Source organism: Oratosquilla oratoria, chromosome 31, assembly GCF_046742065.1.
Source record: "Oratosquilla oratoria isolate Oo_2021 chromosome 31, ASM4674206v1, whole genome shotgun sequence".
NCBI lineage: Eukaryota > Metazoa > Arthropoda > Malacostraca > Stomatopoda > Squillidae > Oratosquilla > Oratosquilla oratoria.
In genome coordinates this window covers 49,007,480-49,026,185 of record NC_134807.1, presented here as the reverse complement: position 1 = coordinate 49,026,185, position 18,706 = coordinate 49,007,480, and the positions used below count along the sequence as shown (strand labels likewise).

Below are 18,706 nucleotides of genomic sequence, written 5' to 3'. Positions count from 1 at the left end.
CGAAGTCCCACCTTTACCTCAAACCATTTACTCTCTCCATTTCTAATCCTATCACAAGCTCTAATACTCTCGTAAAAACTCTTGACTGCTCTTAACAGCTTTCCTTCTATCCCATATATCTGTAATACCTCCCACAGTGCCTTCCTATCTACCCTGTCGTAAGCCTTCTCCAAATCCATAAAAAACAAAACAAAACATCCTTACCTTTTCTTATAGTTTTCAGACATATCTATCTTACCACAAAAATCTGATCTACACAACCCTACCTGCCCTAAAACCACACTATTCCTCATCAATTACTCCCTCTGTTCCTCTCCTAATCCTTTCAATCAAGACCCTCCTTTAAGTCTTCCCAACTACACTCAACAAGTTAATCCCTCTAATACTACTGCACTCACACTTGTCCCCCTTTCCCTTGTAAAGCGGAACTATACAGGCACTCCTCCAGTCCTCCGGCACTCTACCCTCTCTTAAAGAAACATTAAATAACCTCACCAGCCAGTCCACTATAACTGTACCTCCTTTCTTCAGAGACCCTGCACGGCATCCATCCAACCCAGATCCCTTACCTGCTCTCATCATCTGAACAGCTGCATTCACTTCATCTTTCCCCATTTCTCCTCCATTTTCCTCACTCATCACTCTTATTTTCTTAGCACTTCCCACTGCATCTACCTTTTCCTCCCTATCCTCCTTCACATTTAGCAACTCTACTTGATTCGCCTCCTCTTCCTCTCTTAATTTCTTTCCAATTTTTTTTATTACTTTCAAAATTTTCTCTCATACTCTTACCCCATTTCACATCTGCTTTCCTCTTTGCTTCTTTTGTCTTATGCTTAACTTCCCTTCTCTTTACTTTGTACCTCTCATACGATTCCCTCGTCCTAATTTTTAGCCAATCTATGAAATCCTGCTTCTTCTCTTCTACTCCCTTCTTTGCTCCTCATCCCACCACTCACTATCCTTCCTTCTATTTCCTCCTGCCCTCCTTATTCCACACACCATCTTTTCACATCTTATGACTCTCTCCTTGACCCATCCCCATTCCTCCTCCACTCCTAGTTCTACTCTATCCTTCACTCCCTCCCAATCCTCTCTCAGCTTCTTCTTATACTTTCCCTTTTCTTTCTCATTTAAGCAGTTCACTCTAAGTACCTCCCTACCTTCTGCCCTTTTCCTCTTTCTCCACCTATTCTCCACTCTCAATTTACCTTCCACCAGAAAATGATCTGATATTCCCCCACTCTCTCTCCTTAGAACATATGCATCCTTAACTCTTCCTACTATCCTCCTGATCACCACTATGTAGTCCATTAACGCTCTATCTGCCACACTTCCATCCACTACCCTCTCCCATATTTACTTATGCTTGACTTTCTTCCTAAACACTGTATTTGCTGTCATCAACTCTCTTTCGAGACACATCTCCACCATCAATTCTCCACTACGATTTTTACCTGGAACTCCATACTTCCCAATCACTCCGTCTATTGGTTTATTTCCTATCCTAGCATTGAGGTCTCCCAATACAACTACATTGACATTTCTCCCTAATCCCTCTATGCACTCATAGATAACTCTTGTTATCATAGGCGAGTACAATTCAGGACACTGTTCAACGATCAGCTTGATACGGTTTTCTGTGGTAATTATTTAACTACCCAGACACTGGTCAAACCCTAAAGACTGAACAGCTCGAATACATGTATTTTTATAAAACTGTATATTTTTCCTCTTTGTAGAAGTTGTTCAGTGGACCGAAGCCTAAGGCCCGAACACTTCACTTTTGTACATAGTCCCACCTTCCATTATCTTCATTAGAATCTGTCAAATTTTCGTCATAGGTCTAATGAATCTTCCTCTCCTAGCCTTCTAATATACCTTTCCACTTTGCACGAAAGTCGAAACCACTTCGTGTGGGAAGGCGGTCGTGTATAAGAAGTCTATTCCAGGGTATCTATGTATACCAGGATCCCAGTGAGGACTGGGTAGGGAGAGCAACCCAACCACACGACCGTAACAGAAACTGGCGACCGTGTCGGGACCCATCGGAAACTGACAGCATCTGAAGGTTTAACGGGATGGAATAAGCATCAAGATTCAACCGTTCGATAGAGCTACGGCGTATAGTCAGACGTCACCTCACGAAGTCGACCGTAGCGAAATCGTGGTAAGTGAAAATGGATAGTTCAAATTTTGAAGAGTTTCTATCTGACCCTAGTGTGTAGAAATTCCTAAAATTGAAAAAGAAAGATTTGATAAGATTTGCGTCCTATTTGGACATAGCATTAGATTATCCTAGTGACCCTAAAAATGAGATAATTAAAGGGATAGTCGAATTCCTTATACATGATGAAAGGCTTCCTCCCGAAGACTTGAATGAAGTATCATGTTCAACAAAGCGTTTAGAATTACAACAAAAGCAAGCTGAATTGAAATTGCGAGAAATGGAAATACAACTGAAATTTAAGGATAAAGAAACGAGGAGAATAGAACTGCAACAGCAACAGCAAAAAGAAGAAACGAGGAGAAAAGAACTGTAGCAACAAGAAGAAACGAAGAGAAGACTAGCAGAGATAGAGCTTCGAAAGGAAGAATTAAAACATGGAGTACCTCCTTCTGGTGAGCAAATATGTATAACTACTTCCTCATTTTACCGAGAAAGAACCAGAATTCTTATTTTCTCACAGTTTGAACAACTCATGAATCAATTAAACATTGATAGAAATAATTAGAGCATACTGTGTCATAATAAACTATAGGGAAAGGCGCAAAAAGTATATTCTTTACTTACTTTAAATAAAGGTGATTATGACACTGTTAAGTATAGAATCCTACAAGCATACGAGCTTGTCCTGGAGGCTTAACGCCAGTAATTCAGAATGCACAGCAAGGCTGTTTATATAACCTACAGAGAGTTTGCTTCCCAAATAACTGGATTGTTTGAAAGCTGGCGCTCATCCAGTGAAATTAAAACTTTAGAACAACTTAAAGTGCTTGTATTATTGGAGTAGTTCAAAGATTGTATAGACTCAGCTATAAAGACTTATCTGCATGAGAACCATCCCAATACTCTAAGTAAAGCAGCTGTATTAGCTGATGACTATACATTAACGCATAAAACAAAACTGAAGTGTGATAGTGTCAAAAGTGAAACTCCTTATGATCTATCAAAAATATCCAACCAAGATTTTTCAGATAGGTTTAGTCACTATCACAAAACACAATTTACTTACCTTCAGAATAGAGAAGACACTAAAGCAAGACCCTCCTCATATTTGATCTTCAGAGAACCCCCTTTCAGTTAGATGTGCCTACTGTCTAATTCCAGGTCATCATATTTCTAAATGTAGAGATCGTCTAGCTGATGTTTCTAGTTACCCCACATCTAAAACTCCAGTCTTAACACATGAAACAAAACAAGCACATGTAAAACAGACAACTACCCAAACATCAGACAAGAGGTTGGACAAGGAATCAAAGACGTCTCCTGTCTTGGCCCATAACACAAATACCCTTGAAACATCTTAACTGGATATAGACCCTTGTTTTCTAGCTTTTACAACAAAAGGATATGTGTCTTTAACTAAAGATGGAGAGAGATATCCTGTCACAATACCACGTGATACAGCTGCTAAACAGAGTTTACTATTGTCAAATGTGATGTTTCTCTCGAAGGATATCTACTTTAATTCAGATATACTTATTGAGGGAGATGGCGGGGCAGTTACATGCCCCTTACACAAGTACTATCAAGATTCTAATTTGATTAAGGGAGAAGTTATAGTAGCCGTCACCAATGCAATTCCGGTGAAAGGGATATTATTAATCCTGTCCAATGATATTGCAGGCAACAAAGTGCATGGCTCCGTAGTTACAGACGAGCCAACTAATACTTCCATCCTTCCATCAGAATTGTACCCAGTCTGTGCTGTAACTCTATTCCAATATAAAGCTAAGCAGGGCTCTGACATTCTTTCCTCAAGTACAACTTCATTATTTCAGTCGGAATGAAGATCCCTCCTCCACTGTTTCAGCCCCAGTAGCTCAGATGCCTGAAGTGGAGACATTTTTGGAAATTGAAACTCAAAGTTTGTCTAAATCAAATCGCACCCCACAATAACACAATCGAAAGAACAAGAAGAGATTACGTCACATCAACACTTTAAAACCATATTTTAGCAGAGATGAAAAACATGTATGTAGTTCAACTGCTGAAAGTTCTTTGCCCCTAGAGGAATACAATCTTCGTTTCTTCGGTCCTGTGGACTCAACGCTAACAAATTCCCCAGTTCTTCAAGCTCTTGACTTCTCTCAATCATTTCATCTTCAAGTCGATGCAAGCGAAACTTGAATAGGTGGAGTTCTACTACAAGGAAAAGATTCGACATTATATGTTATAGCGTATTAAAGTAAAAAGTTATTACCCCACTGTAATGTTCAAAAACCTCACAATGTCTGCCGGCCTTACCAGAAATATCGAGCGGGGTTAAAAAAAAAAAAAAAATATGGCGTCGATTCTGTTTATTTGCTTACAAAAAGAAGATATTTTAAAGATGGTAAATAATTACCTTCTTTCCCTGGATCTAAATAAATGCACAAGCATAATCATATAAAAAATATATAGCAGACCATTATAATGATAATGGTAGTATTAATCAAATCTAACCAATTCAAAACAAGTAAATATAGAAATGGCGGGAAGCAGACGACAGGCCACCTAGCAAGGCGACTTAAGGGCAATAGTCGTATCTTTAACATACTCCCCACCATAGGAGCATTCAATCTCCTATTAAACTAGACAACCACAATCAAATCATGTAACACTAAGAATGAGTCCTATGCATAGAGTCCTTGATGAGATATAAGGCTGACTCAATTCTCAAACTCAGGTCTTACAAATCAAGCAGAACACAGGGCTTAACCACCCGTCCGCTCCGAGAGGTTTTCACCTGTTCAATACTTTCAACATCCTCATCCCTTGCAACATCCTCCTCATCAGGCATAGAACACTGTAAAGGATTATCAATATCTTCTTTAACACTGTTCGTTTCAAAACAACTTTCCAGATCATGCAATTTCTGGACAGGCCTACAAAAAATTCCCTTGGCAGTTTTGACATTGACACACCTGACTATACCGTCCCTGCCAGGAAGTAACTCAATAATCACACCTAAAGGCCAACTCATTCTAGGTACATTATCTTCTCTTAACAATACAACAGAACCCTTCTTCAAGTTACAATTGGGTTTGGATCCCTTCACTGTGGGAGGTAAATTCCTCAAATAGTCATCATTCCACATTTTCCAGAATCTGTCGAGTTGCTTTTCTCGAACATGTTCTCTTTCATTTAGGTCTTTGTGGCTAACAACATCCAAATGCTCATCAGAAATATGAGGTTGATATCCAGCTACTCGACCAATCAGAAAATGTGCAGGTGTCAAAGGTTTCTTAACATCATAATCATCACTTACATAAGTCAGAGGTCTTGAATTGATAACAAGCCTCTACTTTAAACAAGGTTGTTTCAAGCTCACATTTAGTCAAGCATCTAGTGCCAAGACATTTCTTCAATGCAGATTTAACTGACCTCACAAGTCGTTCCCACCAGCCTCCCCACCATGGGGATCTGGGAGCAATGAACTTCCACTCGGGACTCAAGACACTAAAGTATTGCTGAAGAGCTTTGGCAAAACCTTTAAAGGTCTTGGCATTATCTGAATACACCACTGATGGAAGTCCACGCCTGGCAGAAAATCTGCGTAGTGCTAATAGACAATCAGGCACTGAAAGTGAGTCTGTTAACTCTAAATGAACAAACCTTGTAACAGCACAAGTGAACAACAAAAAATACAATTTCTGAGATAGTTGATCAACTGTAAACAAGGGATCCACCTAATCCAATCCAGTTATTGCAAAGGGGAAGGTAGATTTAACCCTCAATTCTGGCAAAGGAGGGGCTGACTGACTACACGGTCTAGAATCAAATCTCTTGCAAGCAACACATTCTCTACAAACTCTTTTGGCCACTCGTCTCAATCCAACAATCCAGTAAGAGTTTCTAATGGTGGACATGAGGGTGTGAACACCAGCATGTTTCAAAAGGTTATGCTGAAACTGTACTATAAGTTTGGCCACATGACAATTAGGAATTATAATGGGGTGCTTGCTGTCATAACTTAAGTCAGAATACTGAAGTCTACCTTTGACTCTCAGCAATCCATTAGAATCTAGAAAGGGGTCATATTTTATCAAGGAAGAATTTCTAGGAAGGGGTTTCCCTTGAGACAAAGCATTTCTTTCATTCTCATAACTTTCTTTCTGAACACAGATAAAAATATTGTCCTTTGCTTTGATCAACTCCTCATAAGTGAGAGGGCCAGAATGTTTTGTGCCATCAGGTTTGCAATTATTAATGAACCTCTTAACCCAAGCAACAATATTCATAACTTTGCTAAATTCACTATATCTACTAAAGTCAAATACAGATGTGGCTTTCTCATTAACAGTCAAGGCTGTTCCCTCTCCCTTACTCTCTTTACAGGTGTGAGCCAAATTGTGAGTCTCATCATCAATATTAGCTACAGCATGGAAACATGAGGAACTAGATAAGTAATTGGGACCCCCAAGTCACATGTTATTTGAAATTAGTTGATCAGCCAAAAGACCTCGGGTCATCAAATCAGCGGGGTTGTCTGTACCAGGGCAATGGAACCAATTGCTTGGAGATGTTAATGTCTGAATTTCAGCTACTCTGTTAGCAACAAACATCTTCCACCTATTAGGATTACCTTTTATTCAAAACAGAGCAACCTTAGAATCTGTCCAGCAAACTAATCTTACACAATCATTCAAACATAGGGCAGATTTTACTAAATGACTGAGACGAGCACTCAACAAGGCTCCAAGGAGTTCCAGCCTGGGTAACGTAACCCGTTTGATGGGAGCTACCTTTGTCCTAGCCATAACAAATTATATATGAAACTTCTTATCTGATTTAGGTATACGTAGATATACACAGCTACCATAAACCTTTTCAGATGCATCACTGAAAGCATGTACCTCTAATCCTACTAATGAACTTAAAGATGAATCTGGGTAATAACATCTATGGATTTCAAATGTCTTAATACTTTGAATACCATCAATCCACAGCTGATATTTCAGCTGCAAGTCATCTGATAGGATTTCATCCCATCCAAGTCCTAGACGCCAAATTTCCTGAAACAGTGAAGGCCCAGATTCCAAACAGTCATTCAAAGAAACACCATTAGATCCCACTGCTGAGGCATCAAACACAGGCCTAATTTTTGAGGAAACACATTCCTTAATTACAGGTCTATGAGGCATATAGTAAATGTGATAGGGACCTTCCATTTCAGATTGAGGAACTTCTTCTATGATATTACTGTCCTCATTACTCTTGAGAACTTTATCATATTCAATTCTTAAACTAGGATTCCTTTCAAACTTAGAGTTAAGCGTAGCTAACCTCTTCCTTGCTCCAGTCTCATTTTCAAGCAGACTCAACTTAGAAACTTCACTTTTCCAAGGAAGAGCAACCTCATACCTGACATCAACAAACTTAACTGAATCCTCAAATTTATCTAACACTGGGTCTTTGGGAGGCCTATCCCTCCCAGCACAAATTCCAATACTTTCAAGGCTCCAAAATTCATGGAGCTCAGGTTCATTAACAGGTTTAGCAGTCCTCATACATAACATCTGGTGAGATACATTCTCTTCCTGGGTTTCCATACAAGAACCAGACAATATCCAACCAAACACAGACTCAAAGGCCACTAAATCATCACATCTTATAAGGTTCTCTGTGGAAACAAAACGCCAATAATTATCAACACCAATCAGTATATCCAAAGTGAGGTCACGATCACGTCCATAGTCATCAGCTAACTGTAGGTGTGGAAGGGACTGCAAAACATCAGAGGGAATCCTTTGACGGCTTAAGGGTGGGCAAATGGTCTCAACTTCGACCGCTAATATTGAGTGAGGATTACCCTGAGTGTCAATCACTTTCACATCATATACATTCCGTTCTTTTCTATTTTGTGATTTCTTATTCCCAAAGGTTGAGTATGAAGTGTACTTAGATGTAACCCACTTGGGTTTGATTCTTCTAACAATATCATGGCTCACATAAGTAGTGTCTGCCCCTAAATCAAATATGACAATAGCATCAACAGATTTCCCATTGTTAGTTAGAGTCTTGATCTTAGCAGTTTGCAAGACAGTGGACCTTTTAACTCTCTGGTCATGAGAGATGCCAACATGCTCAACAGTACCACTACCAGTATTGACTGCATTATTAACTTGTTCACTGGGGGTGTGGGCGACACCCTGTCTACTTGGTGAATTATTAGTGACACAAATTGTTTTGCCTGTTCTGCAAAACAACACATTGTGATAACCGGAGCACTGCGCACACTTCACTTTTCCTCTACAGTCCTTGGACATATGTCCCTTGACGAGGCACTTAAAACAAAGTCCTAGGGATTTCACTTTCTCTTCACGTCTAAGGATATCCAATCTCAATATCTGATTGCACTTTTCGGACTTGTGTCTTTTGTGACAAAAAACACACTGTTGTGGTCCTTCTGCAGCTGACGTCTGCAAGGCTGAAGCCGAACTAACTTTTCTTCTTTTGATATCTTGTGGTGCGTTGCTCTTCTCCATGGACAAATCCTTAAAACTTTCCAATCGTTCACGACGCTGGATCTCGGTTTGCAGAAACTTCATTAACCAGTCCAAATCACCTTCACGTCCAGCACTTTCCCTCGACCACTCCAGACGGATGTCCTGTGGTAGGCGAGCTACGATGATAGGAGTCAACACCAAGGGTTTCCAAACTTCTTATATGCCGCAACAGTTGGTCTCGTAACTTCCATAGGGAGTCACACTGATTAGCTTCTTTAGCTCTAGACGTCAAAGAAGCGTTCATTAAACCCGACACATGGGTGAATACGATTCTTTCAGTGCTGCCAAATCTTTCTTTGAGTAGATCACATGCTTTCTTATAATTTGCAGGTAAGTGTCAAACCTTGAATGACAGAAAGTGCCTCTCCTCGAAGGAGGGACTGCTTATAACAGGCAAGTTACTCTGGTCAACCAGAGCTTCGAAGCAGTCCCAGAAGGGTTGCCACTCTATAGCTTCGCCAGCATATTTAGGGAGCTCTAAACTAGGTAACCTAACCTCTGATCTATCCTTAGAAGAAACGGAGATAGAATCACTTACAACAGTGACAGTCATATCCTTCAGGCGCTTGGCAGCCTTTGCTCTAATTTTCCTGGCAGATCTTTGAAACTTGTCAGTTTCATCCATATCTGACTCTACTTTGTCAGAGTTCAATTCCAACTCCACTGCCGTCTGGTGCTTTGGTGCTTCTCAAGATCTGCAAGCCTCTTGTCAAATGTGCAAATGGTAGCTTCTAATACCTCGAGGCTGGTAGCGTCATCATTCAATAAATCTTCTAATTCGTTGATGCTTCGCGTCACCCAACCTTTGGCTGATGCTCTCTTTTTCTTAGCTTCTAGACATCGTGTCAAGCCTTAAACGGGTTAATCTTATTCTTAAAGGACTTAGATAGGGTTTCCCGGGTCTGGGCATCAATTGTAATGTTCAAAAACCTCACAATGTCTGCCGGCCTTACCAGAAAAATCGAGCGGGGTTCAAATCAAAAAATATGGCGTCGATTCTGTTTATCTTATACTTAATAAAAATAAAATCTGTCATTTCCCGAGATGGGGCGGGCCGGTGGTAAATTGGTTACATCATCGCTTGGCAGGTGTAAGGGTATATTTAGGGTTTCACCCGAGTGTCTTTGTGCTATTGTTTGTTCTCGGAAGAAAATGCCGGAATCTTCGCAGTTAAAATTGCAAAGGAACCGTCACTTTTGGAAATGGGTGGCGGAAAAGAAAAAAATGGCGGAAGCATCTCTAACCAGGAATAAACAGTTGATATGCGAACTGCGAAGGGAACACACCTCGGGGTTTCCAAGTTTGTATAGTAACACTAAAGCGTATTCGGTAAAGGAATCTATAAAGGTGTTTCACCGAAAGTTGCTGTTATTCAACAGGAGATTGAAAGAGGACAAGGATTACAAGTACAGTGACGAAACTTTTGAAAAACTCGAGTTGTTTGACGGAGAAATTTCGCGAGAGAGTACGTGTGAGTTCGAAAAACACTACTTTGCGGGTTATAAGAATTTTACAAAGCATGGGGGAAAATCGGATCATGGGGATTACCAAAGGTATTATCTGGAAAGAACTCACAATGCTATGCGGCGAATAAATCGAGCGATTAAAAAGACAAAATACCAACATTCGCAGAAAGCTGTGGATACTGATGTAGTGGCAGAAATCAAAGAAAATGTCAACATAATAGAAGAAGCAAAAGATTTTCTGCAAAAGAAACGTATCGAAGAAGAGCAAGAACGCCAAAGAAAGAGAGAAACTATGCGTGCGCAGAAAGAGGCGCAAGCGAAGCAGGAAGCTGAACGGATACGAGAAAGAGAAGAAAAAGAGAAGACCAGAAAAAAATTAATAATGGAGGGAAAAAGAAAATACAGAGCAAACATCTTTAAAAAGAATTTTTCTCCGGAGGAAATTGCTTACTTAGATAGCTTGCGCGAACAGCGTATTTGACTCAATATAAAAAAGCAAATATTTATGGAATCATTAGAAGAGTTGTCTACGACATACATAGGGTCTATGCGAGAGACTGATAAACAAGGAGTTCCGTCTCATTCGATTGGTGAAATTGGGGCATTTAGGTGTAAACTTTGTCAAGCATTGCTGTGGAAAAACGAACGTAGAACTATCTGTTGCAATGCCGGTCAAACACCAGTATTTTTACTTTCGAAACTTAAAGGAGATCTTAAAGCATTATATGACGGCACGTCTTCTTTTTCGAAACGTTATCTACAAAATTTAGTCGGTTTTAATGCTTTATTCTCCTTTACATCTTTTAAAACCACGGGTACGATTCAAAACAAGCGAGACATTTCAGTATGTTATAAGATCCAAGGAAAGGTGTTCCACAGAATTGGTTATCTGAAACCAGAATTATTTGCCGAAAAAAAAGCCATTCTGGAAATCAGATAATTCATTTTTGGATCTCTACTTCTACCACGACAAGGAACAGCAAATCAAGTTGCGTACTCAGAGTATGCGCGATTGTGTAGTTTCTCTCAGAGCTGAAAAAAGCTATAGGTCGAATAAGGAGACTGATAAGCGTCGAGCGAGAGAGTTAAAAGAAGTTTCACAAAACGAAACTATAATAACTCAGTTGTATGATTACTTGGTGGATAACAATATATTTCAAAGATGGTAAATAATTACCTTTTTTCCCTGGATCCAAATAAATGCACAAACATAATCATATAAAAAATATGTAGCAGACCATTATAATGATAATGGTAGTATTAATCAAATCTAACCAATTCAAAACAAGTAAATATAGAAATGGCGGGAAGCAGACGACAGACCACCTAGCAAGGCGACTTAAGGGCAATAGTCGTATCTTTAACACCCACCAAAAATCCTACTCTACTATTGAGAAGAAAAATCTTGCTCTTATTCCTTCCTTCAAACATTTTGAATCTTATTTAGGCTCCTCAGCCCATCCTATAAAGGTCTTTACAGATCACAACCCTCTGAGCTTCTTACAGAAAATGAGAAATCAGAACCAGAAATTAACTCGATGGAGCTTGTATCTTCAGCCATTCAACTTGGTCACTTGCCACATTAATGGCAAATAAAATGTGATAACAGATACACTCTCAAGAACATACCGCTTTGCTCCTTGCGATCACAGCTTTTGTATCCCACGAGGATGCTACGCATTTGTCTAGTGCGTATTAAAAGTGACAAAATATTATTCACCTAACGTCTGACAAACGTACACACCTTTCAAATCTCTACTTTAATTATAAATAAACTTCCTGGATCATATGCAAATGCATCGTTGAGCATATGTAATTTCATTTATCTTCAAAAGAAGAAATATTAATGGTATAAGGCTCCCATAAAAATATGTCAAACAATTTGCATACAGGATGTGTCGTGTTGGAATCTTCCAAAGAGTTGTTCGAGAACTGATAATGATTTCGGTTTAGAAAATTAAAAACTTTATTTTGTTTATAGCTGTTAAATATTACTACATGTTTCTAGTGTCTTATTTCCTTATCTTTGGATGTTGTTTATATGTTAAAACTTTATTTTCTTTTTTACGGCTCGAACAATTTTACCTAATAATATAGTTAATTTTCCTTGTAAAGGTTTATAACCATTATTATAAATCTTAGCGTGTATTATGTAAATAATTTTGATGTAATTAGGTAAGATTATAAAAACCTCGGATCAATCCGAGATTTCAAAGTCACGGAAATAACTGTTAGTCAGGTTCGATTCAGCTAATGAAAGATATGGTCTCCTCTAGATATCTAAACTTGATATCTGTGATTCTGGTCGTTCTCTGCACTAAACAATTCTCACTCCTTATAGATAGCCATCCTACTATCATATTCCATATACTTACACCCATACATAGATAACTCTTGTTATCATAGACGAGTACAAAGAAAAGAAAAGAGAAGTAAAGCAAAAGGTAAAGGTTGCAAAGAGGAGAGCAGATGTGAAATGGGGTAAGAGTTTGACAGAAAATTTTGAAAATAATAAAAAGATGTTTTGGAAAGAAATTAAGAGAGGAAGAGGAGGCGAATCAAGTAGAGAAGAAAAGGTAAAAGGTGCAGATGGAGAGATGATAATGGAAGAGAAGGCAGTAAGGGGAAGATGGGCAGAACATTTTAGGGAGTTGCTAAATGTGGAGGATAGGGAAGGAAAGATTGGTCCAGTGGGAAGTGCGAAGAAAATGAGAGTGATGAATAAGGAGAATGGAGGAGAAATAAGGAAGGATGAGGTGAAGGCAGCTGTTAAGATGATGAAAGCAGGTAAGGCACCTGGTCTGGATGGATGCCATGCAGAATGTCTGAAAAAGGGAGGTACAGTGATGGTGGACTGGATGGTGAGGTTATTTAATGTTTGCTGGAGAGAGGGTAGAGTGCCAGAGGACTGGAGGAGTGCCTGTATAGTTCCTCTTTACAAGGGAAAAGGGGACAAGTGTGAATGTAGTAGTTTCAGAGGGATTAGCTTGTTAAGTGTAGTTGGGAAGGCTTATGGGAGGATCTTGATTGAGAGGATTAGGAGAGGAACAGAGGGAGTAATTGGTGAGGAACAGTGTGGATTTAGGACAGGTAGAGGTTGTGTAGATCAGATCTTTGTGGTAAGACAGATATGTGTGAAAGCTATAGGAAAGGGGAAGGATGTTTTTTTTTGGCTTTTATGGATCTGGAAAAGGCTTATGATAGGGTAGACAGGAAGGCGCTGTGGGAGGTTATGCAGATATACGGGATAGGAGGAAAACTTCTGGGAGCTGTCAAGACTTTTTATGAGAGTAGTAGAGCTTGTGTCAGGATTGGAAATGGAGAGAGTGAGTGGTTCGAGGTAAAGGTGGGACTTCGTCAAGGATGCGTTATGTCACCCTGGCTGTTCAACTTATACATGGATGGGGTGGTGCGAGAGGTAAATGCAAGGGTAGTGGGCAAGGGATTGGAGATGGTTAAGGAAGGTGGAGAAAAGTGGGAGGTGAGCCAGCTGTTGTTTGCGGCCGACACTGCACTTGTGGCAGGATCGGAGGAGGGATTGAGGAAGTGAGCATTAAGGGAGAGCAACTGGAGGAAGTGGATATTTTTAGATACTTGGGTGCAAATGTGGCAGGAAAAGGTGGAGTGAAAGTGGAGGTAGAATGTAGATTGAGAGAAGCGAGTAAATGCCTTGGTGGATTAAAAAGTGTAATGAGGAATAGACATTTGGGAATGGATGCTAAGAGGAGACTGTATGAAGGAGTGATTGTGCCAACAGCACTGTATGGGGCAGAAACATGGAACATAAGAGAAGAAGAGAGAAAGAGTTTGAATGTGTTTGAGATGAGGTGTCTGAGAAGTATGATGGGGGTTACTAGGCTAGATAGAGTGAGAAATGAGGAGGTGAGGAGGAGAACAGGGGTGGAAAAGGAGCTGGGAGATAGGGTTGATGAAAGAATATTAGGATGGTTTGGACACATGGAAAGAATGAGTGAAGAAAGACTAGTAAAAGAGGTGTGGAAGGCAGATGTGGAGGGAGTAAACATGAGGGGACGTCCTAGGATGAGGTGGATGGATGGGGTGAAGGGGGCTTTGGGGAAGAGGGGAATGTCTGTTGAGGAAGGACGGGAGAGGACAGAAGACAGGGGTGAATGGAGAATGGTTGTATATGGATGATGTTGTGATTGCATGAGGTGGAATGGGGGGTGAGGTAGTATGTGTGAGCAAAATTTTGACGCAGCCTGAAGGGATTTCTCCCCGTCCTCTCATTTTATGCAATGGGGGGACGGAGAGGGGGGGGTCGCCGATTTAATGAAGCGGCCTTGCTGTGGATGTGCTGTGTCTTGCGACACTGCTTCTGACCCAGGGCAGTGGACAAGGTGCAGGGATGACCCGTCATTCAGGAGGTGCTACGATGAGAGGGAGGGTGGAGGGGTGTGGAGTGTATTCAGGGATGGAATGGGTGGGAATGATTTTATGCCTTTCTTTTTGGCTACCCCCCTTGTAATGGGAAAAAAGCCTTTGTATATGTATGTATGTATGTACAGTTCAGGACACTGATCAACGATCGGCTTGATATGGTTTTCTGTGGTAATTATTTAACTACACAGACACTGGTCAATCCCTAAAGAATGAACAGCTCGAATACATGTATTTTTATAAAACTGTATATTTTTCCTCTTTGTAGAAGTTGTTCAGCGGATCGAAGCCTAAGGCCCGAATAATTCTCTTTTGTACATAGTCCCACCTTCCATTACCTTCATTAAAATTTGTAAAATTTACGTCCTGGGTCTAATGAACCCTTTTCTCCTAGCCTTCTAATATACCTTCTCATTGTGCACGAAAGTCGAAACTACTTCGTGTGGGAAGGCGGTCGTGTATAAGAAGTCTATTCCAGGGCATCTAAGTATACCAGGATCCTAGTGAGGACTGGGTAAGGAGAGCAACCTAACCACACGACCGTAACAGTAGTTGGGACTCGGAACATCATGTGGGAGCCACTGGCTGAACCCAGGATTGTGCTCATGCCGCTACTACATATCAATTTGGGGTTGATGAAGCAGTTCGTGAAGGCTCTAAACCAGGAATCAAAGGCGGGATTTTTTGTTGGACCTCAGATATGGAAGATGCTTGAGTCTACTGAATTCTCCAATAAGCTCAGTAGGATTGAATGAACAGCATGGAACTGTTTCATAGTAATTGTTAAGGGCTTTCTAGGCAACCACAGAGCTGAAAACTTCCAGCAGCTGGTGCAGGATCTGTTAAAGGCTTTTGGCGCCATGGGATGCAGGATGTCCCTTAAACTTCATATAATGGACGCTCACCTGGACAAATTCAAGGACAATATGGGCACCTACTCAGAAGAATAAGGAAAGTGATTCCACCAAGGTGTGACAGAAATACAGGAGAGGTTCCAGGACCACTACAATGAAAAAAATTATGGGAGAATTGGACTACAACAGCAAATCCAGTCATTGCTGACATTTTTAAGTTGCTTTATAACTGTCATTTGTTTGTACTTTTTTGATAAGCTTGTGTCATAAAATGAATATGTACTCTGTTGATTTAATTACATGAACTGATGAATACTTAAAACCCACTATCGGAGAAATAATATCAAAAGTACAGGAGATCCGTATATTTCGACTACTATCTGCAGTCCTCTTCAGCAGAAAGGATACAAGAAGATAGAGTACAGGTATAAATGAGGTAGTGAGGAGTACAGAAATGGGGACGGGGAAGAGTGTGTGTGCGGGGGGGGACTCAGGTTACATGCCCTTGATGTGGTTGGGTCAAGGATGGACAATTTGAATTAATTAGCAAACAACTCTCAAATGTAGGTTTTCCGGAATGGTTTTTGAAGAAAGCATTACACAAAGCTAAATGCAATTATTATAAATCAAACAGAAGTTCAAATGGACTAACAGTAACATCATATTACTATATAATGAATTCATTAACTCGGTCTCAAAATTACTGCCTAACAATCAAATTAAAGTTATATACAATTACCCAAATAGTATTTTCAGAAAGGCAGTATATGTACATAGGAGGAATAATGTGGACCACAATTCCGGGGTATATATATTGCCTTGCAAAGACTGTAATGACGTCTATTGGGGCCAAACTGGTAGGGATTTGTCCACAAGAATAAAAGAACACAAAAACTCCATTAAATTGGACAAGTCAGCTCCGCCGTGTTCCTTCATGCCAGCCAAGAAGTCCGTAGAATGGATAGGGATAATGCCGCTATCATATTCAAATCCCAATGTAGCTTTCGTAGGAAAATTATGGAATCTTCCTTAATCAAACATTTTCCTAACTTCAATACCTAAAAAGGTCAGTGGTCCCCAGATTGCATTACGAGGATGGGAGTCAAGAGCGGTCGGACAAAATACCAATAATTGTCCATCCTTGACCCAACCCCTTTTCCCCGTCCCCTTTTCTGTACTCCTCACTACCTCATTTATACCTATACTCTAAATTCTTGTAACCATTCTGCTGAAAAAGACTACAGATGGTAGTCGAAATATACTGTAAGAGGTTGGTAGATAAAGGTAGATAAGTAAGGTAGATAGAGGGATAGGTGGCGAGAATTTCATTTTATGTGCTGGATGATTATAAGACACAAGCAGCGATGGAGTTGTATAATGTTGCTCACCGTTTAAATTTTATAAACAACCACTAGGGTATAGATTTTAATGCTAATGTGACAATATGTAAACTAAGCCATTTCTGCCTTCGATATCGAGATTGTTTGTGTAAGCAGTATTGCTTAAGACGTTGTAACAGTCTTTCTGATTGGAGAAGGGTGGAGGAGGAGAAAAAAAAATATTGGTACACGGGAGAAAAGTCACGCCCTTAGGGGAGGCACTTATTTGTAACCTTAAAGATCAATGGATGAATAAGGCAGTGACGTCGGAGCAGAAGTGACTTAGTGAGTGGATTGAAGATCCCAGGCGGGAGTCCTCTGGTGTCCCTAATGCAGAGAATTAGCGAAGAAAAACAGAAAAACTATACCTCCGTTTAATTCACCCCGTCAAGAAGCACTACTTAATTTCTAAAACAAGATTTGGAAAAAAGAAAGTGAATGAAGAATTATAATATCATAGAAGGGAACAGTTAAACTGAATTAAACCAGTAATTACGGAGAGACGGGAACTAAACGTTGTAGAAAGTTAGCGAAGAAAAGAAGAAAAACTATACTTCCGTTTAATTCACCTCATCAAGAAGCATTACTTACTTTCTAAAGCAAGATTTGGAAAAAGGAAAGTGAGTTAAAAAATATAATATCATAAAAGGGAACGGTTAAACTGAATTAAACCAGTAATTATGGACAGACGGAAACTTAAACTGATGGGGTCGACATATACGGACCTCTTGTACTTCTGATATTATTTCTCCGATAGTGGGTTTTAAGTGTATATTTACAAATGTGTTATAACATTACAGTTTCCCATTAACTGATAAGTTGAAGAAAAAAAATTCTTGAAAAAATATGAATATTACAAAATATGAAGGTCCTGATCACCAGCCCAAACTTCCGATTAAACGACAGATTTTTTATTTTTATAATAATGGGATATAAGAATTCAGGAAATGACCCTTAAAACCGGGAAAAAATGTCTCACACGGTGTAATTAAACAAATAATTGGATTTTCTCTTATGATAGAAATAATGAGTAACACTAACACAACATATAGCTTTGCTAAAGAATAGGCTAGTGGTTGGTTTACCTTAAGAACCAGGCAGCCGGAAGTTATTCAGGCTTAACAGGAACAACGTGAACTTCAATTTACACATAATATCCATGGCATACGAGTAGAATAGTAAGAATATACAACATATATGTGGATCTGCAAAAGTGAACAGGAGGCAATGGAAATACTTAAATAAAAGGGGTGAGGGTGTTCTCCCTATAAGTCGGCCAACAACTCTTCCAGGCGAAAAGTATAATCTAATACCATCTTCTGTCCGAGGGCACGACCTCGCCTCGCCGACCAATGGGAAGGCAGGGCGGAAGCAGGCGTGTCGTAACATCACCCGCGGAGGTCCGAGCGGGCAGTTATAATCAAATGAGCAACTAAATGCTTCAAGCATGAGAGCGAGCACGTCTTAGCGCATGGCGTATGACGTATGATAACTAGGCAATTTTTTAGTATGGTACATAAGTAACAATATATGTGTAGTGGCGTGGAAGAACGCTCCAAGCGCCTTTTTTATCTTATTTTTTTGAACACCAGAAATTAATTTTAAAGTTACCCAATATTAAAACCATATATCTACGTAGAACCACCCTGTAAGCGAGGTATGGCTGGGGAAGGGGGTCACTATATAAATATATGAGATATAAGGGCGTCTTCTGCCATTTTTTTCATGACGCTTGGAGTGTTCTCCGTCGGCGACACTCATACACACACACACACACACACACACACACACACACACACACACACACACACACACACACACACACACACACACACACACACACACACACACACACACACACACACACACACACACACACACACACACACACACA

General features: G+C 40.0%; 1 protein-coding gene across 1 annotated transcript; it reads right to left on the bottom strand.

The window, feature by feature from the left end:
• Positions 1 to 4,895: 4,895 nt before the first annotated feature.
• On the bottom strand, positions 4,896 to 9,340 carry LOC143041670 (uncharacterized). Its single transcript, XM_076213674.1, has 5 exons — positions 9,059 to 9,340; positions 7,026 to 8,817; positions 5,970 to 6,581; positions 5,591 to 5,768; positions 4,896 to 5,487 (listed from the first exon to the last, which is right to left on the bottom strand). Exons 1-5 carry the CDS (start codon positions 9,338 to 9,340, stop codon positions 4,896 to 4,898), a joined length of 3,456 nt encoding a protein of 1,151 aa, XP_076069789.1.
• Between the last annotated feature and the right edge of the window lie 9,366 nt (positions 9,341 to 18,706).